Source organism: Bombina bombina, chromosome 6 (assembly GCF_027579735.1).
Source record: "Bombina bombina isolate aBomBom1 chromosome 6, aBomBom1.pri, whole genome shotgun sequence".
Taxonomy (NCBI): domain Eukaryota; kingdom Metazoa; phylum Chordata; class Amphibia; order Anura; family Bombinatoridae; genus Bombina; species Bombina bombina.
The window spans coordinates 58,803,147-58,828,360 of record NC_069504.1 but is presented as its reverse complement, the minus strand read 5'-3'; the positions used below and the strand labels follow the sequence as shown (position 1 = coordinate 58,828,360).

The following is a 25,214-nucleotide window of genomic DNA, read 5'->3' as shown; positions in this document are numbered from 1 at the left end:
TATGTTTTACATATAATATGTTGATGTATATCATCTAATATATATCTATATATATATATATATATATATATATATATGTTTTATGCACCTAATTTTGCCTTTTTATGATGTTTTTAAATATATGTTTTTTTATGATGCTTTTTATTATGTATTTAAATAGGTTTTTATATAGTGGAAAACCTTTTTATGATATATTTATAAAATATATAAATATATGTCTTGCCATATATTAGGATTTATGTATTTTAATTAATATCTGTTTACTACATTATGTGCAATATATATTTTAGTTAATGTGCACGAGTCTCTATTAAGGTTTTTATTTTACATGTGTTATATTATAATATGCCCCGTTTGGTGTTGACACGCATAGCGGGCATAGCCGCTGTTTCCTTCTTTACGGGAGCTTTGTTGTCTGTATCTATGACAACCTTCGATCCTGAGAAGGAGGTCCTGTAGTATGCGCATGTCCGGAAATACGCCTTGCGTGTCACGGACCTCTGAAATGCTCTCGTGCGTGTCAAACCTCTCGTGGTGGATTCACAAATTGAATGTAGCTACTTTTGGGCACTATTTATAGGTGAGTCTAGTAATAGTCCGCATCTCTGATGAAGAAGGGAATCTAAACTTTTCTACCCTTCGAAACGCGTAAGATATTTAAGGAAGGTACATGACCTGTTTATGAATTATTTTGTGCCTCTGTGACTCTGGAGCCTGTGATTATTGTCTTTTGAACTGTTATCCCTACCACGGATGCTTATTGGACTTCTGGGCTACAGTTTTACTACTTCTATGTGCTTTCATCATACCTCATTACTTGAGGTTTTTTATGTGAGTGTAACTTATTGTGTGTCAGTTTATGTTCAATTAAAGCAATTTTACACTATGTATGCTTTTCTGGTTCTCCTTATATGACACCTATACTGGAATTGGAAGTTACTACTCACTAAAGAGAGCACAAGGATTCTTGGAGGGTTCTACTATCAGTATTCCAAGACACAGAAGGCTACATACTGGGAGACCCAGTTTATCGTTCTACATCTATTCTACAGGAGGTGCCTTGCCCATCTATGAAAGTGCTACATTCTTACCTCATTTGATTGAGGCCCTTTGAAGTAAGTGTACATCCAATAGGGGATTATCGTTTGAAGACTGTGTTCTCTACATTTGATGTGCTCTCGATCATTCCATTTCCATTTTTATTTTATTTTTACTACTATTTGTATTGTTCTAACCGTATATTGTCACAATATCTCTGTGTATCATATTTGTCGTGTTCTCTAGCTTGGGTTCTCTGCGCCACCCTGCTTCTTCCTACTCTCATTTCTTTTAGAGGGGTGATAGGTCTCCTCTGTTATTTGGGGTTTGGCGGCTGGATTAATCTTGCTAGATTTTCATATATGAGGTGCTAGGTATATAATATATACATTGTGGCATAGTTTCTATCTGATAGTGAGCACCTAGGAGTGATCCAGTGGATTCTTTCTACTGGTTCATTTATCTTTTGTACTTTATTAATAGAGATACATACTCTTATAAAAATGTAATATAAAACGTTTGCTGGCATGTTTAATCGTTTTATATGTATTTGGTGATAAAACTTATTGGGGCCTAGTTTTTTTTCCACATGGCTGGCTTGAATTTTGCCTAGAAACAGTTTCCTTAGGCTTTCCACTGTTGTAATATGAGTGGGAGGGGCCTATTTTGCCATTTTTTTGCACAGCAAAAATTACAGACACAGACATCCAGCTTCTTCCTGCATGATCCAGGACATCTCTGGAGGGCTCAAAAGGCTTCAAAGTCGTTTTTGAGGGAGGTAAAAAGCCACAGTAGAGCTGTGGCAGTTGTTGTGACTGTTTAAAAAAAACAAAAAAAAACGTTTTTGTCTTTTATTATTCTGTTTTGGGTATTAAGGGGTTAATCATCCATTTGCAAGTGGGTGCAATGCTCTTGTTACATACACTGTAAAATTTTTGTTAGTGTAACTGCCTTTTTTCACTGTTATTTCAAATTTTGACAAAATTTGTGTTTCTTAAAGGTGCAGTAACGTTTTTTATATTTCTTGTAAACTTGTTTAAAGTGTTTTCCAAGCTTGCTAGTCTCATTGCTAGTCTGACACAGAGGAAACTACTTGTTCATTATGTTTGAAAGCCATGGTGGAGCCCCATAGGAGAATGTGTACTAAATGTATTGATTTCACCTTAAACAGTAAAGATCAGTCTTTAACTATAAAAGAAATAACACCAGAAGATTCTGACGAGGGGGAAGTTATGCCGACTAACTCTCCCCACGTGTCAGACCCTTCGCCTCCCGCTCAGGGGATGCACGCTAATATGGCGCCAATTACATCAGGGACGCCCATAGCGATTACCTTGCAGGGCATGGCTGCAATCATGAATAATACCTGTCTGTGGGTGACATCTCTGATTCAGGGAAACCTGATTCAGAGATTTCTAATTTTAAATTTAAGCTTGAGAACCTCTGTGTGTTGCTTGGGGAGGTATTAGCTGCTCTGAATGACTGTAACACAGTTGCAGTACCAGAGAAATTGTGTAGGCTGGATAAATACTATGAGGTACCGGTGTGTACTGATGTTTTTGCTATACCTAAAAGGCTTACAGAAATTATTAGCAAGGAGTGGGATAGACCGGGTGTGCCTTTTTCCCCACCTCCTATGTTTAGAAAAATGTTTCCAATAGACGCCACTACACGGGACTTATGGCTGACGGTCCCTAAGGTGGAGGGAGCAGTTTCTACTTTAGCAAAGCGTACTACTATCCCGGTTGAGGACAGTTGTGCTTTTTCAGATCCAATGGATAAAAAATTGGAGGGTTACCTTAAGAAAATGTTTATTCAACAAGGTTTTATTTTACAGCCCCTTGCATGCATTGCGCCTGTCACGGCCGCGGCGGCATTTTGGTTTGAGGCCCTGGAAGAGGCCATCCATACAGCTCCATTGACTGAAATTATTGACAAGCTTAGAACACTTAAGCTAGCTAACTCATTTGTTTCTGATGCCATTGTTCATTTGACTAAACTAACGGCTAAGAATTCCGGATTCGCCATCCAAGCGCGTAGGGCGCTATGGCTTAATTCCTGGTCAGCTGACGTGACTTCGAAGTCTAAATTACTCAACATTCCTTTCAAGGGGCAGACCTTATTCGGGCCTGGTTTGAAGGAAATTATTGCTGACATTACTGGAGGTAAGGGTCACACCCTTCCTCAGGACAGGGCCAAAGCAAAGGCCAAACAGTCTAATTTTCGTGCCTTTCGAAATTTCAAGGCAGGTGCAGCATCAACTTCCTCCGCTTCAAAACAAGAGGGAACTTTTGCTCAATCTAAGCAGGCCTGGAAACCTAACCAGTCCTGGAACAAAGGCAAGCAGGCCAGAAAGCCTGCTGCTGCCTCTAAGACAGCATGAAGGAACGGCCCCCTATCCGGCGACGGATCTAGTAGGGGGCAGACTTTCTCTCTTCGCCCAGGCGTGGGCAAGAGATGTTCAGGATCCCTGGGAGTTGGAGATCATATCTCAGGGATATCTTCTGGACTTCAAAGCTTCCCCTCCACAAGGGAGATTTCATCTTTCAAGGCTATCTGCAAATCAGATAAAGAAAGAGGCATTCCTACGCTGTGTGCAAGACCTCCTAGTTATGGGAGTGATCCATCCAGTTCCGTGGACGGAACAAGGACAGGGTTTTTATTTGAATCTGTTTGTGGTTCCCAAAAAAGAGGGAACCTTCAGACCAATTTTGGATCTAAAGATCTTAAACAAATTCCTCAGAGTTCCATCTTTCAAAATGGAAACTATTCGGACCATCTTACCCATGATCCAAGATGGTCAGTAAATGACCACAGTGGACTTAAAGGATGCCTACCTTCACATACCGATTCACAAAGATTATCATCGGTTTCTAAGGTTTGCCTTTCTAGACAGGCATTACCAATTTGTAGCTCTTCCCTTCGGGTTGGCTACAGCCCCGAGAATCTTTACAAAGGTTCTGGGCTCACTTCTGGCGGTTCTAAGACCGCGAGGCATAGCGGTGGCTCCGTATCTAGACGACATCCTGATACAGGCGTCAAGCTTTCAAGTTGCCAAGTCTCATACAGAGATAGTTCTGGCATTTCTGAGGTCACACGGGTGGAAAGTGAACGAGGAAAAGAGTTCTCTATCCCCACTTACAAGAGTCTCCTTCTTAGGGACTCTTATAGATTCTGTAGAAATGAAAATTTACCTGACGGAGTCCAGGTTATCAAAACTTCTAAATGCTTGCCGTGTTCTTCACTCCATTCCGCGCCCTTCGGTAGCTCAGTGTATGGAGGTAATCGGCTTCATGGTAGCGGCAATGGACATAGTGCCATTTGCGCGCCTTCATCTCAGACCGCTGCAATTATGCATGCTGAGTCAGTGGAATGGGGATTACACAGATTTGTCCCCTCTGCTAAATCTGGATCAAGAGACCAGAGATTCTCTTCTCTGGTGGTTGTCTCGGGTACACCTGTCCAAGGGTATGACCTTTCGCAGGCCAGATTGGACAATTGTAACAACAGATGCCAGCCTTCTAGGTTGGGGTGCAGTCTGGAATTCCCTGAAGGCACAGGGATCGTGGACTCAGAAGGAGAAACTCCTTCCAATAAATATTCTGGAGTTAAGAGTGATATTCAATGCTCTTCTGGCTTGGCCTCAGTTAGCAACTCTGAGGTTCATCAGATTTCAGTCGGACAACATCACGACTGTGGCTTACATCAACCATCAAGGGGGAACCAGGAGTTCCCTAGCGATGTTAAAAGTCTCAAAAATAATTCGCTGGGCAGAGTACCACTCTTGCCACCTGTCAGCAATCCATATCCCAGGCGTGGAGAACTGGGAGGCGGATTTTCTAAGTCATCAGACTTTCCATCCGGGGGAGTGGGAACTCCATCCGGAGGTGTTTGCTCAGTTGATTCATCGTTGGGGCAAACCAGAGTTGGATCTCATGGCGTCTCGCCAGAACGCCAAGCTTCCTTGTTACGGATCCAGGTCCAGGGACCCAGAAGCGACGCTGATAGATGCTCTAGCAGCGCCTTGGTTCTTCAACCTGGCTTATGTGTTTCCACCATTTCCTCTGCTCCCTCGACTAATTGCCAAAATCAAACAGGAGAGAGCATTGGTGATTCTGATAGCACCTGCGTGGCCACGCAGGACTTGGTATGCAGACCTGGTGGACATGTCATCCTTTCCACCATGGACTCTGCCTCTAAGACAGGACCTTCTGATACAAGGTCCTTTCAATCATCCAAATCTAATTTCTCTGAGACTGACTGCATGGAGATTGAACGCTTGATTCTATCAAAGCGTGGCTTCTCCGAGTCAGTCATTGATACTTTAATACAGGCACGAAAGCCTGTTACCAGGAAAATCTACCACAAGATATGGAGTAAATATCTTTATTGGTGTGAATCCAAGAATTACTCATGGAGTAAGGTTAGGATTCCTAGAATATTGTCTTTTCTCCAAGAGGGCTTGAACAAAGGATTATCAGCTAGTTCCTTAAAGGGACAGATTTCTGCTCTGTCTATTCTTTTGCACAAGCGTCTGGCAGAGGTTCCAGACGTCCAGGCATTTTGCCTGGCTTTGGTTAGAATTAAGCCTGTGTTTAAACCTGTTGCTCCCCTGTGGAGCTTAAACTTGGTTCTTAAAGTTCTTCAAGGAATTCCGTTTGAACCCCTTCATTCCATTGATATTAAACTTTTATCTTGGAAAGTTCTGTTTTTGATGGCTATTTTCTTGGCTCGGAGAGTGTCTGAGCTATCTGCCTTACAATGTGATTCTCCTTATCTGATTTTTCATGCAGATAAGGTAGTACTGCGTACCAAACCTGGGTTTTTACCTAAGGTGGTTTCTAACAAGAATATCAATCAAGAGATTGTTGTTCCATCATTGTGTCCTAATCCTTCTTCAAAGAAGGAACGTCTTTTACATAATCTGGATGTAGTCCGTGCCTTGAAGTTTTACTTACAAGCTACTAAAGATTTTCATCAAACATCTACCCTGTTTGTCGTTTACTCTGGACAGAGGAGAGGTCAAACAGCTTCGGCAACCTCTCTTTCCTTTTGGCTTCGGAGCATAATACGCCTAGCCTATGAGACTGCTGGACAGCAGCCCCCTGAAAGGATTACAGCTCATTCTACTAGAGCTGTGGCTTCCACCTGGGCCTTTAAAAATGAGGCCTCTGTTGAACAGGTTTGCAAGGCCGCGACTTGGTCTTCGCTTCACACTTTTTCCAAATTTTACAAATTTGATACTTTTGCTTCTTCGGAGGCTGTTTTTGGGAGAAAGGTTCTTCAGGCAGTGGTTCCTTCCATTTAATCCTGCCTTGTCCCTCCCATCATCCGTGTACTTTAGCTTTGGTATTGGTATCCCATAAGTAGTGGATGATCCGTGGACTGGATACACTTAACAAGAGAAAACATAATTTATGCTTACCTGATAAATTTATTTCTCTTGTAGTGTATCCAGTCCACGGCCCGCCCTGTCCTTTTAAGGCAGGTCTAAATTTTAATTAAACTACAGTCACCACTGCACCCTATGGGTTCTCCTTTCTCTGTTTGTTTTCGGTCGAATGACTGGATATGACAGTTAGGGAAGGAGCTATATAGCAGCTCTGCTGTGGGTGATCCTCTTGCAACTTCCTGTTGGGAAGGAGAATATCCCATAAGTAATGGATGATCCGTGGACTGGATACACTACAAGAGAAATAAATTTATCAGGTAAGCATAAATTATGTTTTCTCCTTTGTTGAAATGTGTCTCCTTTCCATGAAACATATATAGATAAGCTCAGGAGTGACTATGTGACCTAAGCACTATGGGGTCAAGTCAAATCTTTTTAGTCGTGCTTACTGGCTCTTTTTGGCTTCTGATTATCCTTTTTTGATATCTTTGTGATCACAAATTACTCAACCACAAGGTATAGACAACACAATAGACACAGTGAAGTCAACAGCTAGAGGCAGCTGATAAATTCACAACACCCACAGGTTAATTAATAACACATTGTCCATTGATCTGCTCGGACCCAAAAAACAAGATAATGGCCTTTATTAATGATGAAAGAATCACATTAAATAAAAAGTGATACGGAATTTGTAGTCATCATCGTCATTATTTAAATGTAAAAACGCACAATCATCATTTCTACTATATATCAAAAGTTGTAAAAATCCACTCAGATATCAATACCAATGTATACCTACAGTATCAATAAATGACATTTAAAATACTTTTTAATAAAAAAAAGAAACTTTATCCAAATTCTACAAACAAGGGGGTACATTTATCAAGCAGCGGATGCTGCAATCTACCCCTGTAGTTCCGGGTTCCCCTGAAACATAAGTTAAGAAGCAGCAGTCTAAGACATCAGATAAGATCAGGATGATTGACCCCCCTGCTAGCGGGTGATTGGCCATGAATGTGCAGGGGGCGGTATTGCGCAAGCATTTCACAATTTCACAATGTCAGACGGACATAATCCGCTACAGCAGATCATGTCCGTCCTACATTTGTTAAATCGGTCCATGGAGTCCATTAAACTCATCAAGCCAAGTTTTAAAAGGGCACTAAACCCTGTGAGATTGTAATTTTCAGCACATTTATAATTGTCCCTCATCTGCATTATATTCTAATGATATTTCTTTGCTTTGGAGAAATAAATATATCTAGATTTTTTTAGATATAGTTTAGTGTCTCTTTAAGACAGTAAGGGGTTGATCACGCTCCTTTAGAAAATCTTTTCAAATGATTTATCTGCAAAAAAATCACCCATAGATGTTGATGGTCAATTTATGTTGATGGTCATTAGAAAAGCTTTTTGTGATCAAGCCCTAAGATTTGTTCTAATGGAAATGATCCTTTAGATCACAATCTACTAAAGAAACTATCTTCAATTAAAATGTTTTCATTAAAAAATTAAATACATAAAAATAATCAATACAAATACATCAGTAGATAATTTCCCTAATTTATAAATTAGCTCCCTTAGTATAGATTCAAGAGCATTGCCCGTTATTTTTCACTCTTCCCACATTTTTCAAGATGAAATACATTTACTTTATTATATTTGACACATTTCATTTTCAGGCATCGCAATCATAGACTACACCTGAAGGATGATTTTTCAATTATGGATATAAATCTAATTCACAAAATGCAGGAAAGAATTTGAACGCCAAGACACTTTACAGCTTGGCAGAGTTAGCTTTATATTATATTGAACTGACAAGCTAATGTATTCAGTATAACCAGTGATAGATGATTAGGTATCTCTATTTATTCTTTTCTTTGAACATGGAAAATGTAATTTATGACATGATGGGTAGAGTAAATTTTCTATAACCTTTTATAAGGCACAGAACAATTTTAAAAATGAAGTCTTTTTTTTTGTCCTAAAAAGCCTGTGTTCCAGTGCCTGTAAAACGTATTTACAGGGCAGTATAACTCGTACTTTGGAAATGTTTCATTAGGGATGAGTACACGATTCACAAAATTAGATTATTTATGTATAAAACTTGCTATTTTAATGTCTAAAGTGAAATAAAATATCATAAAAACTGTATCTGATTTAAGGACATAAACGTTTGGAAATGTGAAGTGTAACGTTCAAATGTTTATATTCATGCAGTCAATTCTATGTAAGTCCATAAAATTTACATTCTGTTGTTACATTTCATATTTTAAATGCTGGGGAATGTAGTATTCAGTTTCACTGGGAACTATGGAAATTGTGAAACTAAATTTGGCAATCAGTTTCAATATATTTGCTGGCTAATAACATTTCATGGTAAAAAATAATGTCAAAAAGGGACATTGTTTTACCATCCATATGTCATTATTATACAGAAATGTACTCCTCCAAGGGTCCTCTGGCACAATGCATGACTATGTTTGGGGCAGATTAAGGGGTGATATAGCCCTAAATGTAGTCATGTATTGTTTTATCCCTGCATGGAACCAATAAAGAAAAATATTTTTTTATAAATGGTGTTGCTGCTACTTGTTTTTTTTATTTTTGTTTTTAAATAAATGCTAAGAGGAATGGTTCCTGCACTACAGCAAGATAGACTTTCATATTATTATTTTTATTGCAACATATGTGTTTAAAAATAGCTTACAGTCAACACTAAAACTATGTTCTACTAGACACATTGTCAGTTTAAAGGACAAGGAAGTCAAATGGAAGTCAAATTTTAATTTTCATTCTTACTCTATTACACACAAGCATGCACACACACACAAGCACATACACATAAGCACACACACACAAGCATGCACATACACATAAATACACACACAAGCACATACACATAAGCACATACACACAAGCACATACACAAGTGCACACATACACATGTGCACACACACACACAAGCACATATACACAAGTGCACACACACACACACAAGCACATACACGCAAGCACATACACTTAAACACACACACACACAAGCATACACACACAAAAACAAATACACATAAGCACACACACACACAAGCATGTACACACACACACAAGCACACACACACACACAAGCATGCACACACACACACAAGCACACACACACACAAGCACATACACTCAAGCATGCACACACACAAGCACATACACATAAGCACACACACAAGCACGTACACATAAGCACATACACACAAGCACATACACAAGTGCACACATACACATGTGCACACACACAAGCACATAAACGCAAGCACATACACAAGTGCACACATACACATGCACATACACGCAAGCACACACATGTGCACACACACAAGCACATACACGCATTCACATACACAAGTGCACAGACACACACAAGCACATACACACAAGCACATACACAAGTGCACACATACACATGCACATACACATGTGCACACATACACGCAAGCACATACACGCAAGCACATACACAAGTGTACACATGCACATACACGCAAGCACACACATGTGCACACACACATACAAGCACATACACGCAAGCACATACACAAGTGCACACACACACAAGCACATACACAAGTGCACAACACGCAAGCACATGCACAAGTGCACACATGCACATACACGCAAGCACACACATGGGCACACACACATACAAGCACTTACACGCAAGCACATACACAAGTGCACACACACATAATCAAGCACACAATTTCATACATAAACATATCATACTCATATATGGGAACTAAATAAAATGCTTTATGGCACAATGATGATTTGGCTACAGCTGGAGGAATATAATATATAAGGAAATAACAGAACACAGTATAAGAGCCAGGCCTAGGATAAGCTACAAGGATACGTGGCAGGTGTGCAGCGTCACTATTTCCTACTCCACTATGTGAGCTTGCCAGTATTACCGAGACGGTCTTCTACCTGAGGAACAATTACTTCAAGTCCGCTTTCCTTACACATCCGCCCTGTGTAAACGCTGCACGCGGTAGCACTCACTGAACTGTTTAGAGAGAGGATAGGGCGGATGTGGAAGGAAAAGTTAGTAGCAAGCAATAGCAATTAAAATAAATAAACATTGCTACAGTTGTACTTACAATCCTGCCGATCACACACTCAGGGGGCGATTTATGAAAGTGCGTGCAGACACGATACGATGTAGCGCATCATGTCCGCCGCACATTGATAAATGCTGACAGCATTTATTCTTGTGAACTGCTTGTGCAATGCAGCCCCCTGCAGATTCGCATTTATTCTTGTGAACTGCTTATGCAATGCAGCCCCCTGCAGATTCGCGCCCAATCGGCCACTAGCAGGGGGTGTCAATCAGCCCAATCGTATAGGATCAGGCAGATTGATGTCCGCAGCCTCAGAGGAGGTGGACAAGATATGGAGCAGCTGTCTTTAGACCACTGCTACATAACTGCTGTTTCCTGCAAGCCTGAAGGCCCTGATAATACGGCCCCTGAACCGCACTGCGACCACAGCACTGCACTACTAATCCCAAGGCACTCTGGCACCAAAAAAAAAAAGTTGCACAGAAAAAAAAATCTACTTCTGCTCCCGCTCCTTCCCTTATGTTCTCTTGGGCCCCCTGGGGAGGCCCCACAGATGGAAAACTGCTGCTCAATTCTAATGGAATTAAAAACATAACTTTGTCATTTTTTTCAATTATCAAATATATTTCTTTCCTTTGGTATCCTTAGTTGAAACTTAATTACTGTCTATGAGAGCATACTGAGGTAGGTTTAGTGGCGCACTATACTAAAAAGATCACAAATGCCAAATAGTACTCACTTCTCAGTTCATGTATACACTCAGAGCTTTTTTCAGCATGCGCTAATGGAAAAGCGCTTCACTGCAACAAAGAATACCAAGAGGTACATTTTATTATTTTTGCTTGCCTTATCTAAATAATGAAAAGTGGTAGATCCCATTGCAGTTGCAAACTTAAAGGGGTAGAAAGTAGACATGTGCAGCCTCGAAAAATTTGGTTCGGTTCGGATCGATTCGAATTCGGAAGAAATCAAATGAATTCGTTTCGGATTCATTCGGATTCTTTTGGATTCGAAAAAATTTGGTTCGCATTCGTTTCGGTTCGGTTCAAATCGATTCGGATTTTCGGAAATTCGGTCACTGTAAAGTGGGATGTGCTGTGTATTACACTAGTATACTAGTGTAATACACAGCCATCCGAATCGATCCGAATCTACTGAATAAATTTGAATCGGAACTACCGCAATTCGGAAATTCGAATCTCCGAATTCGAACAAATTCGTCCGAATTTCGATTCGGGCCGAACCGAATCGCACATGTCTAGTAGAAAGTTAAAAATGTAAATGTGCATGGGAGCAGTTAAATAGAAGTAGTTTTGCAGTATACTTCCTAAGCAAAAATGCTTCTAGTTAAATGTAGTACTGTTTCTCTACAGCATACGCACATATCCTGTGTAGGCCTGTGCACCAGTATTGAAACACCTCACCGTTTCAGAGTCAGCGGGGGCTTGTATGACACAAATTATGTCTTCACATAAGAAATACAGCTACTAGTTCTTTGACCAGGCATGGGGGTCAATTTATCAAGCTCCGTACGGCGCTTGATGCCCCGTGTTTCTAATGACCGCTGCTCCATAACCTGTCCGCTCTGAGGAAGCGGACAGAAATCAACCCGATATATCCGGCATATCCCGCAGAAAAACAGTAATCATTTTTACTAGAAGCATTTTTGCTAATGGAAAAATATTACAAAAATGCTTCTATTTCACACTGAAATGCCCCATTTTTATAACTTTCTATCCCTTTAACAACAACAAGATCACTATTAATGTTTAGAATATCTTTGTTGTTATTGACAGTTGTTAAACTGAGTTGGTTATTTGTGGGAGCCACTGAATTCAAACAAATTATCTTATAAAATGTTTTGTTGCAGCTTTTTGTAAGGGAACCAGAGACAAGATTGGGAGTGAAGGGAAATATCCGCCAACATTGCTTCTTCCAACACATTGACTGGGAAAAGCTGGAGAAAAGAAAAATGGAGCCACCGTTTAAGCCTAAAGTGGTAAGATTATTATCATTTTGACATTATTTCTCTTTTATCAAACTGGAGTGTCCAAAAAGGAAAGGGATTGAAAGGTAAAAATTCAGATATGCATGGATCTTTTAAAGGGATATAAAACCAATTTTTTTTCCTCCATGATTCAGATAGAGCAGCAATTTTAAAGGAACAGTTAACACCAGAATTTTTGTTGTTCAAAAAGAAAGTTATAATAATACACATTTTACCTCTGTAATTACCTTGTATCTAAGCTTCTGCTGACTGCCCCTTTATGTCAGTTCTTTTGACAGACTTGCATTTTAGCCAATCAGTGCTCACTCCTAGGTCACTTCACGTGCATGAGCTCAATATTATCTATATGAAACACATGAACTAATGCCCTCTAGTGCTCAAAATGCATTCAAATTAGAGGCAGTCTTCAAGGTCTAAGAAATTAGCATATGAACCTCCCAGGCTTAGCTTTCAACTAAGAATACTAAGAGAACAAAGCAAAATTGGTGATAAAAGTAAATTTGAAAATTGTTTAAAATGACATGCCCTATTTAAATCATGAAAGTTATTTTTGGACTTGACTGTCCCTTTAAGCAACTTTCTAATTTACTCCTATTATCATAATGTAAGCTTAGGAGCCGGCCCATTTTTGTTTCAGCACCCTGGGTAGCTCTACCTTTAGCCACCAATTAGCAAGCGCTACCCAGATGCTGAGCGAAAAATGGTCCGGCTCCTAAGCTTGCAATACTGCTTTTACAAAAAAAAGATAGCAACAGAACAAAGAAAAATTGATAATAGGAGTGAATTAGAAAGTTGCTTAAAATTGCCTGCTCTATCTGAATCATGAAATAACAATTTAGGTTTCATATCCCTTTGCAATAAACTTCCATTAGCAAAATTGCTTCTAGTAAAATGTATTATTGCTTTTCAGCAGCATACGCACATATGCTGTGAGGGCACATGCACCAGTATTCCAACTCAGAGCGCTTGTGGCGGTGTGTATTGTGTCAGTGAATACTTTGTGTTATATAAGCCACTGTTGACATTCTGAGAAGGTGTAGTGTTTGAATACTGGGGCACGGGCCCTCACAGCATATGTGTATATGCCACTGAAACACGGTAATAACTTTTACTAGAAGCTAATGAAAGTATCTTGCAAAAAAGTTATTATTTAAAATTGAAATGTGTCCATGCACATTTTCTATCCCTTTAATGCTGTAATTCTAAGGAGGTTTCAAATGCTTCCGAATGCAGAAGAAGGCGGTCGCTCACGGCTTTCAGCTCTTTTCGGAGCTAGATTTCTTCTTGTGAAAGTACAATACACTAAGATCTGTGAAAATCCAATGTGCTGCACTTTCATAAGAAGAAATCTGGCTCCGAAAAGATCCAAACGCCCATGAGCGGCCGCCTTCCCCCCGCATTCGGGTGTATCAGAAACTTTTGAATGCACAAGCCTAATTATGAGTATTTCAAACTAAACACAGTAGGCACATGCCTAGGGCAGTCAGAGGTTCAAGGGCACTCATTTCTAATGAAATTGCTTGTTTCCCTGCATATAATATAGCATTTTTATTTTCAACAAACTTAATTTGTAGAATTACTTTCTATATAATATTTCATAAAACTGTAATGTTATAGCAACTGAGGAAGTACTCCAGCAGGTAAAAAAGGCATAGAAAGTATCTGTACTTTAGTAATATCATTAAAAGCAACGGTATACTAAAAAATGTTTCCCCTTAATGTCTTTTCAATTACTTGTTATACCAGCTGCAGAATATACACTGTATGAAAAATGACTCATTTATATTTATTTTTGTTTATGAAACAACATGTTTTGTTCAATGAACAGCCTAGAAGGTACAGCGCTATTTTATTGCAGCGCATAGAAGTATACAGCTTGCACAACACAAGTAATACTTAGTAACTGCGACATAGACAATAATGGCTATAAGCTACGCCCCCATCCTGTGATGTCACCTCCCACTCTCATCACATCTTCCCCTTTTTCAAAGGACAAAGCATACATTTTTTTTTAAGAGTACATCAAATCACAAGGTATACAAGAAGCATACAAAAATAGTTTTGTTTAATATATAACAAATAACAAGTTAAAGAGAATATATATGAACAACAAGAAATACAATCCTGACTTGAACATCGGGGTAGACTACTCTAGTCCACAGTGACCATGGGATTATTCTGCCCATTCTTCCAGTCACTGCTCTAATTAGTTCTAATCCCCGATATCGGGCTGGAAGTTTCACCACTCTTCCATTTGACATAATTTTACATGAACTGTCCTCTGATTCAGAAGAAGGTGATTGAGAGTCTGCTGGAAGCAAAGAAGTAGTCCCGTTGTGATCTTGCTGAGGGGAAGGCACCCTTCTTAAAACAGGGGATTCCACTGGCGGTGGCTCTGAGGCATCCAAACCCAAATTCTCAGGTACTGGCTGAAGATGTCTTTTATTACAACATGTGACTGTCCCTCCATCAGTACGGACTACATAAGACCTTGGTTCTGGAGAGCATCCAATTACCGTAGCAGGCGTCTTCCATTTCTTCTCATCATCCAGTTTAACTCTGACAATTTGTCCCACATTCAGCTCCTGCAAGTGCTTCACAGAGTGTTTTCTGTAGTGGAAGAATCGATAACCCCTTTTAGCCTCTTCATTCCTCCTAAGGACCTCGTCCCGAGGAACAGAGCTGGTTGGCTGGAAGACACCCACAGAGGGTAAAGTGGTGCGAATCTGACGTCCTAGCATCAGCTGAGCCGGGCTAAAACCCATGGCTTGGATGGGGATCACCCTATAAGCCCAGAGAGCAAGGTACGGTTGAGATTGCTTCAAAATGAACTTTGTTGTTTGAACTGCCCTTTCAGCCATTAAATTGGCCTGCGGGTAATGTAGACTTGACGTAGAATGGACTTAATCATATTCACTGCTGAAAGAACTGAACTACATGGAAGCAAATTGCATTCCGTTATCACTTACTAACTCCATTGGTATGCCCCACTGGGCGAACAAGCTCTTGAGACGAGTGATAACGGCTTGACTGGTGATTTCATTCAAGGGTGCAATCTCCAAATACCTGAAATGGTAGTCAATCACGACTAGGTACTTTTTCCTGTGCAGTTCGCACAAATCAGCAGCTATTTTCTGCCATGGGGCTGCAGGCATCGGTGTAAAAATCAAGGGCTCCCTTCTCTGAATAGGCTGGTGTTCCCGGCAAAAGGCACATTTTGACACATGGCTTGCAATGTCAGAACTGATCCAAGGCCACCATACTGCCGTAGCTGCCCTTTCACTGCACTTTGTAATGCCCAAGTGGCCATCATGAATCCTGCTTAACATCTCCTGCTGCATGCTAACAGGAATAACAATGCGGTCCTGGAACGGCACCAACCCATCCAGCTCCGTGAGCTGCGACCTCTCTGACTGGTAAGAACTTGAAGATATCCAGGCCGCCCGGCTCTCGGGTCAACCTTATTTTATGGACTTAATAACTCTTGAAGGTCTGTATCTAAACATGGCTCCTTTCTTATTTGCTCTAGCTACCCTGACAAAATGGATTTGGATGCCAGAACTTAATCCACATACACTTTTACATCTGATTCCATTAAAGATTCTTCAGCAGCAGCCAGCGCGAGCCTGGAAACTGTATCTGCCACTACCAGTTGTTTCCCCGGGACATGTACTGCCTGAACGTTAAACCTGAGCAGCCTCATCAGAAGTCTCTGGCATCTTAGGGGTGTTTTGTCAATATCATAGGAGTTGATTAGAGGGACTAGCGGTTTATGGTCAGTCTCCAGACTAAATTACTCTAAACCCACTAAGTAACGCTGGAAGCGCTCACAGGCCCAAACTGCAGCCAGGCACTCCTTTTCAATTTGGGTGTATTTCGACTCAGCAGCCATCAGTGTACGGGAACAGTAGGCAATGGGCTGTAGTATGTTCTCGTTTCAGCTGCAGGAGGGCGGCCCCTAGCCCATAACTGCTTGCATCAGCACTAACCACAGTCTTTTTAGAAGGGTCGTAGAACCCTAATATTGGGGTAGACCTCAGCAAGGACTTGACCTGTACAAAAGCTTCTTCCTGTGAAGGACCCCAGACCCAGGCAACATCCTTCTTCAACAACTCTGTGATAAGGTGTAGTACTGTGGATAAATCTGGAAGGAACCTGCCCCCATAATTCACAAAGCCCAATATTTGTCTCAGCTCGTGTACATCAGAAAGACTTTTCATCTGTTCAATAGCAAGGATTTTATCAGGTACTGGCTTGATGCCATCTCAATTGATGATATACCCAAAGTAACATAGCTCAGATTTTCTAAAATGGCATTTCTTTTTATTTAATTTCAGCCCGGACTCTCTAATGGTCTGCAGCACACAGCTCCATCGCTAATCATGTTCTTCCAATGTAGACCCATACACTGCCATGCCCTCGTGGTCCCTTAGGAGCAGTGGATATCTCTCTTTGAATGATTTCAGGAGCAGTGGATATTTCCCGAAGGGGAGTCTGCAGAAGCAAAACTGACCTACTGGTGTAATGAAGGTAGTCAGTTAGCGGCACTGTGGATCTAGAGGTATCTGCCAGAAGCTGCTGGAAGCATCCAGTGTAGAGAAGAACTTCGCCCCAGCCAGTTTTGGAGCTATATCTTCAAGCGTCAGCAGCACATCTCTCTCTCTTCACCGCCTCATTCAGCCTTTTCAAGTCTACGCAGATGCGTACTTTCCAGTTTTTCTTCGCAACAGGCACAATGGGGGCACACCAGTCAGTTGCTTCAGCAACCTCTTCAATAATTCCCATATTCTTCATACGCAGAAGTTCCTTCTCCACTTGAGGCATGACTGGGAATGGAATTCTATGAGGAGTGGTAAGCTGTATGGGACTGCATCACTTTTAAGTGATATACCGACTGGGTTGCATTTCAATAGGCCCAATTCACCAAACATGTCTTCCGAAATCTCATTGACTCTGGCGACAAGACCTAAACCACAGGCTGCTTTCCTGCTTAATAGGTTGTTAACACACTGACTTCTAATTACATGTACCCACATGGTGAATTTCCTCTGCTTGTACTCAGAGCTGGCAAGAAATTTCAAAGTGCAATCGATGCGGTCACCAGCTGAGGCTGTGTCAAGGCAGTTTTATGAATGCTGCAAGGGACATTGATGTCTGCTCCCATGTCAATCTTGAAGGCAACCTTGGTTCCTATTACAGTAAATCCGCCAATTTTCATCTGAACCAGACCGCTCAACAACAGACCCTACAAAGTACACTTCTTGACCCTCCTGGTAACTATCCACCTGCATCTCCTTAATGTATTCAGTTTTACACACTACTTTAAAATGAGCCATTCGTTACACTTTCTACATTTTTTATCTTTAGCGGGGCATACGACATTATGATCATGGGTAAGATTACACCACGTGCAGCGAGCCTGCTGCGCCCATCCGCTTCTGGGCCTATCTGTTGCCCTAGGTATACCGCTCACACTTTGCCTTTCACCAGCAGCTCTCCTGAACTGCTGCACTTCATCCACAATACTCTCAGACCTCAGATCAGCACTTAGCCCCATCTAATTCAGCCTCCAACTGTAGCTTCAGTGAGACCTCAGCATCTGCAATTCCTATAACTATTCTGTCTCTGATTTGCTCTTCTTTAGCAACACCAAACTCACAGAATTCAGCTAGTTCATACAGGCTGCGCACAAATGACTCCACAGATTCTCCCACACGCTGAGCACATTTGTGAAAACAAGCCCTCTCATGAATCACATTTCTTTTAGGCACAAAGTGAGCACTGAGTTTGTTCATAACTATTTCAAAGTAAAATTCTTCCCCGTCTTGGAAAGCAAAGACATTGAACACTGGCTCCTCATCTTTCCCCATAGAGTATAAAAGAGAATTAACTTGTACTTCACCACTCTCCTTGTCCAGCTTGGAAGCAATCCTGAAGCGTGGAAACCGCTGACGCCATATGGTCCAAGCTGCAGGCTGAGAGAAATCAAAAGGCCCAGGTGGGGTAAACTTTAACATCATCATTAATCAGGAAACAGAAGTGCAGGCAAGTACTTCTGACACCATGTCATGAGATGCAGGACACAGCATAGAAGATACAACGCTATTTTATTGCAGCGCATAGAAGTATACAGCTTGCACAACACAACTAACTTAGTAACTGCGACGTAGACAATAACGGCTATAAGCCATGCCCCCATCCGGTGACATCACCTCCCACTCTCTTCACAGAAACCACACCCCATTATTACCTATACACGAAAAGGCTTTCTCTAGCCATTACTGTATTAGTATTTAAATTTTCAGTATAGGTGGGAGTTTCAACAGGCAAAATCAGCTATTTCAAAAGATGAAAAAAAAGTAAAGAAACTATTTGTAAACAATATAATACACCACAGCAGGTAAAATGTATCATTAGGAGCATATTAAGGAAGAGAGAATTTCTTTGACGTATTTTTATCTAAAATATATTTTTCTACATTTTTTTTTAAAGAAATCGCCAAACGATTGCAGTAACTTTGATAAGGAATTCTTAAACGAAAAACCAAGATTATCAAGCACAGATGCAATGTTGATTAACAGCATGGACCAAAATATGTTCAAACATTTTTCATTTATAAACCCCAAAATGGAATCAGTATTTTGAGATTATCTGGAATTCTCTCCTAAATTTTGGAATTCTAGAGGGAAAAAAAAATATGACAAGAACACTGTAAATTCATTTGAGAGTACTCATACTTTCAACACTGTTATGACTCTACAAATAAAGTCTTATGGCCGGGAATATTATAGGTAAGATTATTTACTGGACATTATTATGCTGTAAAAGTGTAAGGAGAGTTGACAAAGAATTAAAGACATCAAGATTGGTCATTTAACCAGGTGGCATCAGCAATACTGGGGTAGATGTTTTTAATCATGTAAAAAAGGCTTACTATGTTTTATAGAAATAAAGGTAAGAAATATAAGGACAGTCTATACTTTAATGTCAAAGCTTAATATTAAAGGGGCGTCAAAGCCAAAATGAAATGTTAATAATTCAAGCAGAGCATCCAATATTTAAATCCATTTTTACTTCCATCATGAAATTTCCTTCATTCTCTTGGTATGCTTTGCTGAAGAGCTCAGGAACAGGTGTCTTGAGCCCTCTACAGCAGCTTTACAACAATCTATGACATTAAAAAAAGAAGTTCAAAAAGCCTCCAGTATTGAAAGTATAAAAATATATCTTTATTGCAATCCATTAAAACGATGCACAGGAAGGAAAAAAATCCTAAGAACAACAGATAAACGCCTGACCGGTTTCGGTCTGAAATTACTGTAATCATAGACACAATTATCTATATCTGTGGCTACAATTTAAACCCTCTACAGCATTCCAATTGGTTAAAAACAAAAGGGGTCATAGCAGAGGCGTAACTATAAGCCACAGGGCCCAGGTGCAAGAATCTAAGAAATATTTTTTTTACATTTAACACAGAAACAAAATGTGAATCAGATTACATGTCTGCAAAAGGAGATACCCTGTGCCCACAGTCTGTGAGATGGTCTGATCCCCTATTACTGTGTATAGTGACACTGTTTAACCCACCAGTACTGTATATAGTGAGTCAGTGACACAGTCTGTAATCTGCCGGTGAGATGGCTGGCCTGACCCTACCCGCCCCAGTACTTTATAAAGGGACCACAGTAGTCTGTGACATGGTCCAGCCCCCCCGTACTGTATATAGTGGTACTGTATAGACTGACACTGTTTACCTCCCTCCCCACCCCCACATGCTGTAATAACAAGGTCTGTAATTTGCTGGTTCTACAAACATACACACACGCACATACATGCATAAATACACACACAGTCACATACATACATACACACACACATAAATACACACACAGTCACATACATACATACACACACATATACACATACACACACACACATAAATACACACACAGTCACATACATACACACATACACACACACATATACATGCATAAATACACACACGGTCACATACATACATACACACATACACATACATGCATAAATACACACACAGTCACATACATACACACATACATGCATAAATACACACACAGTCACATACATACACACACATACATGCATAAATACACACACAGTCACATACATACATACACACACATACACACATACACACACACATATACATGCATAAATACACACACGGTCACATACATACATACACACATACACACACACATACATGCATAAATACACACACAGTCACATACATGCATAAATACACACACAGTCACATACATACATACACACATAAACACACACACACACATGAACACCAATGGGTAAAGCAGAAACACTAACCCCTGTAGTCAGACACACTAGTGAAGCACACTCACATAATATCAGTGCAGGCAGTGGCAGGTCAATATTTTTTTATTATGTTAAGCTGGGCCCCCACACTTGGGGGCCCAGTCCCAATTGCGCCCTCTGCACCCCCTGTAGTTTCGCCCCTGGGTCATAGGATTAACCTTAAATGTACTGAACATAAATGAGATGAGTATATAGTCCTAAAAAACTTAGACATGTTATAAAAATACTTATGCGCACTTAATCTTGTGCCTACAAGGATATCAGTTTGGTAATCATAAACCAAATTCATTTATGCTTTGTCCTAAACCTCCACTGAAAACAATTGGGTATTCACAAGACAGGTAAATAGACACATATTTCATTACATTTCAAAGCTTAAGAACATAGAATATGTACAAAATATATACACATAAACTGGAAGAACCTGGCACATATCTCATACACTGTACATTGTGGTCTCCATATATATAAATATTTAGCTTGTCGAAGTTAGATGAGTCCTTAACTATGTACTTGTAAACTTATACATAGTACAGTCAGAATGATATAAATGCTATATTCACATTCACCTAGATTACGAGTTTTGCGCTAAATAGGGTGCGAAACTATAGCGCTGCCATTACGAGTTACTGAAAAGCCTCCTTGTGCGTGCGATATGGTGGCGTTAAGCTCCATACCGCACAAAAGCCAAGGACTGCTTTGACGTGCTCGTGCATGCTTTCCCCATAGACATTAATGGGGAGAGAGTGTTAGAAAAAAAGTTACGTTTAAACCTAACACCCTAACATAAACCCCAAGTCTAAACACCCCTAATCTGCCGCCCCCGACATCGTCGACACCTAAATAAAGTTATTAACCCCTAGTCTGCCGCTCCTGATATCACTGACACTAATAAAAGTTATTAACCCATATTCCGCTGCTCCCCTACATTGCCACCACTATAATAAAGTTATTAATCCCTATTCCACCGCTCCCCGACATCGCTGACACTATAATAAAGTTATTAACCCCTAAACCTCTGGCCTCCCACATCGGCGCCACTAAATAAACCTATTAACCCCTAAACTACTGGCCCCCCACATCACAAAACACTAAATTAAACTATCAACCCCTAAACCTAACATCCCCCTAACTTTAAATTAAAATTACAATATAACTATCTTAAAATAAATAAAAACATACCTGTGAAAAAAAATTAAGTTTAAACTACAAATTAACCTAACATTACTATTCTAATAACATTTAAAAAACTAGCAATTAAAAATCTGAATTACAAATTTAAAAAAACCTAACACTACTAAAAAAATTAAAAGATCTGAAATTACAAAAAATAATAAACACTAAATTACGAAAAATAAAAAACACAAAGGCCTAGATTTAGAGTTGGGCGGTAGCCGTCAAAACCAGCGTTAGAGGCTCCTAACGCTGGTTTTTACCGCCCGCTGGTATTTGGAGTCAGTCAGGAAAGGGTCTAATGCTCACTTTGCAGCCGCGACTTTTCCATACCGCAGATCCCCCTACGCCATTTGCGTATCCTATCTTTTCAATGGGATCTTTCTAACGCTGGTATTTAGAGTCTTGGCTGAAGTGAGCGTTAGAAATCTAACGACAAAACTCCAGCCACAGAAAAAAGTCAGTAGTTAAGAGCTTTTTGGCTAACGCCGGTTTATAAAGCTCTTAACTACTGTGCTCTAAAGTACACTAACACCCATAAACTACCTATACACCCCTAAACCGAGGTCCCCCACATCGCCGCCACTCTATTAAAATTTTTTAACCCCTAATCTGCCGCCAGCTACGTTATCCCTATGTACCCCTAATCTGCTGCCCCTAACATCGCCGACCACTATGTTATATTTATTAACCCCTAATCTGCCACCCCCGCTATCGCTGACACCTGCATATTATTATTAACCCCTAATCTGCCGCTCCGTACACCGACGCATCCTACATTATCCCTATGTACCCCTAATCTGCTGCCCCTAACACCGCCGACCCCTATATTATATTTATTAACCCCTAATCTGCCGCCCCCAACGTCGCCTCCACCTGCCTACAATTATTAACCCCTAATCTGCCGACCGGATCTCACCGCTACTCTAATAAATGTATTAACCCCTAAAGCTAAGTCTAACCCTAACACTAACACCCCCCTAAGTTAAATATAATTTAAATCTAATGAAATAAATTAACTCTTATTAAATAACTTATTCCTATTTAAAGCTAAATACTTACCTGTAAAATAAACCCTAATATAGCTACAATATAAATTATAATTATATTATAGCTATTTTAGGATTAATATTTATTTTACAGGCAACTTTGTAATTATATTAACCAGGTACAATAGCTATTAAATAGTTAATAACTATTTAATAGTTACCTAGTTAAAATAATTACAAAATTACCTGTAAAATAAATCCTAACCTAAGTTACAATTAAACCTAACACTACACTATCAATAAATTAATTAAATACAATACCTACAATTATCTACAATTAGTGTTAGGTTTATTTAAGGGGGGTTTGGGTTAGATTAGGGGTATGTGGGTGGTGGGTGGGAATGTTGGGGGGAGGGGGTATTGTATGGGTTTTTTTACAGGCAAAATAGCTGATTTATTTGGGGCATGCCCCGCAAATGGCTCTTTTCAGGGCTGGTAAGGTAAAAGAGCTTTGAACTTTTTTAAATTAGAATAGGGTAGGGCATTTTTTTATTTTGGAGGTCTTTGTTATTTTAATAGGGGGCTTAGAATAGGTGTAATTAGTTTAAAATTGTTGTAATATTTTTCTAATGTTTGTAAATATTTTTTTATTTTTTGTAACTTAGTTCTTTTTTATTTTTTGTACTTTAGTTAGTTTATTTAATTGTATTTATTTGTAGATATTGTATTTAATTAATTTATTGATAGTGTAGTGTTAGGGTTAATTGTAACTTAGGTTAGGATTTATTTTACAGGTAATTTTGTAATTATTTTAACTATTTTAGCTATTAAATAGTTATTAACTATTTAATAGCTATTGTACCTGGTTAAAATAAATACAAAGTTGCCTGTAAAATAAATATTAATCCTAAAATAGCTACAATATAATTATAATTTATATTGTAGCTCTATTAGGATTTATTTTACAGGTAAGTATTTAGCTTTAAATAGGAATAATTTATTTAATAAGAGTTAATTTATTTCGTTAGATTTAAATTGTATTTAACTTAGGGGGGTGTTAGTGTTAGGGATAGACTTAGCTTTAGGGGTTAATACATTTATTAGAGTAGCGGTGAGCTCCGGTCGGCAGATTAGGGGTTAATTATTGTAGGTAGCTGTCGGCGACGTTGTGGGGGGCAGATTAGGGGTTAATAAATATAATATAGGGGTCGGCGGTGTTAGGGGCAGCAGATTAGGGGTACATAACTATAATGTATGTTGCGTCGGTGTACGGAGCGGCAGATTAGGGGTTAATAATAATATGCGGGTGTCAGCGATAGCGGGGGCGGCAGATTAGGGGTTAATAAATATAACATAGTGGTCAGCGATGTTAGGGGCAGCAGATTAGGGGTACATAGGGATAACGTAGCTGGCGGCGGTGTACGGAGCGGCAGATTAGGGGTTAATAATAATATGCAGGGGTCAGCGATAGCGGGGGCGGCAGATTAGGGGTTAATAAGTGTAAGGTTAGGGGTGTTTAGACTCGGGGTTCATGTTAGGGTGTTAGGTGCAGACTTAGGAAGTGTTTCCCCATAGGAAACAATGTAGCTGCGTTAGGAGCTGAACGCTGCTTTTTTGCAGGTGTTAGGTTTTTTTTCAGCTCAAACAGCCCCATTGTTTTCTATGGGGGAATCGTGCACGAGCACATTTTTGAAGCTGGCCGCGTCTGTAAGTACCGCTGGTATCGAGAGTTTCAGTGGCGGTAAATATGCTCTACGCTCCCTTTTTGGAGCCTAACGCAGCCCTTCTGTGAACTCTAAATACCAGCGGTATTTAAAAGGTGTGGGAGAAAAAAAGCACGCGTAGCTAACGCACCCCTTTGGCCGCAGAACTCTAAATCTAGCCGTTAGATTGCAAAAAATAATAAACAAAATTATCAAAAATAAAAACAATTACACCTAATCTAATAGCCCTATAAAAATAAAAAAGCCCCCCAAAAATAAAAACACCCCTTAACCTACAATAAACTACCAATAGCCCTTAAAATACAGCTCTTTTATCTGTAAAAAATAAATAAAAAAGTCCCCCCAACAGTAAAACCCACTACCCAACCAACCCCTCCTAAGCTACCCATTGTCCCTAAT

General features: G+C 39.9%; 1 protein-coding gene across 3 annotated transcripts in view; it reads left to right on the top strand.

Moving 5' to 3' along the window:
• The window catches only part of PRKCQ (protein kinase C theta), a 156,040-nt gene extending 136,517 nt beyond the window's left edge, over window positions 1-19,523 (top strand). For all 3 annotated transcript variants that reach the window (XM_053716425.1, XM_053716424.1, XM_053716426.1), the window contains 2 exons: window positions 12,419-12,547; window positions 19,049-19,523. In XM_053716425.1, the coding sequence (XP_053572400.1) occupies window positions 12,419-12,547; window positions 19,049-19,201 (282 nt within the window). In that variant the 3' untranslated portion in view covers window positions 19,202-19,523. The remainder of the gene's footprint in view (window positions 1-12,418; window positions 12,548-19,048) is intronic.
• The last annotated feature ends 5,691 nt before the right edge of the window (window positions 19,524-25,214 follow it).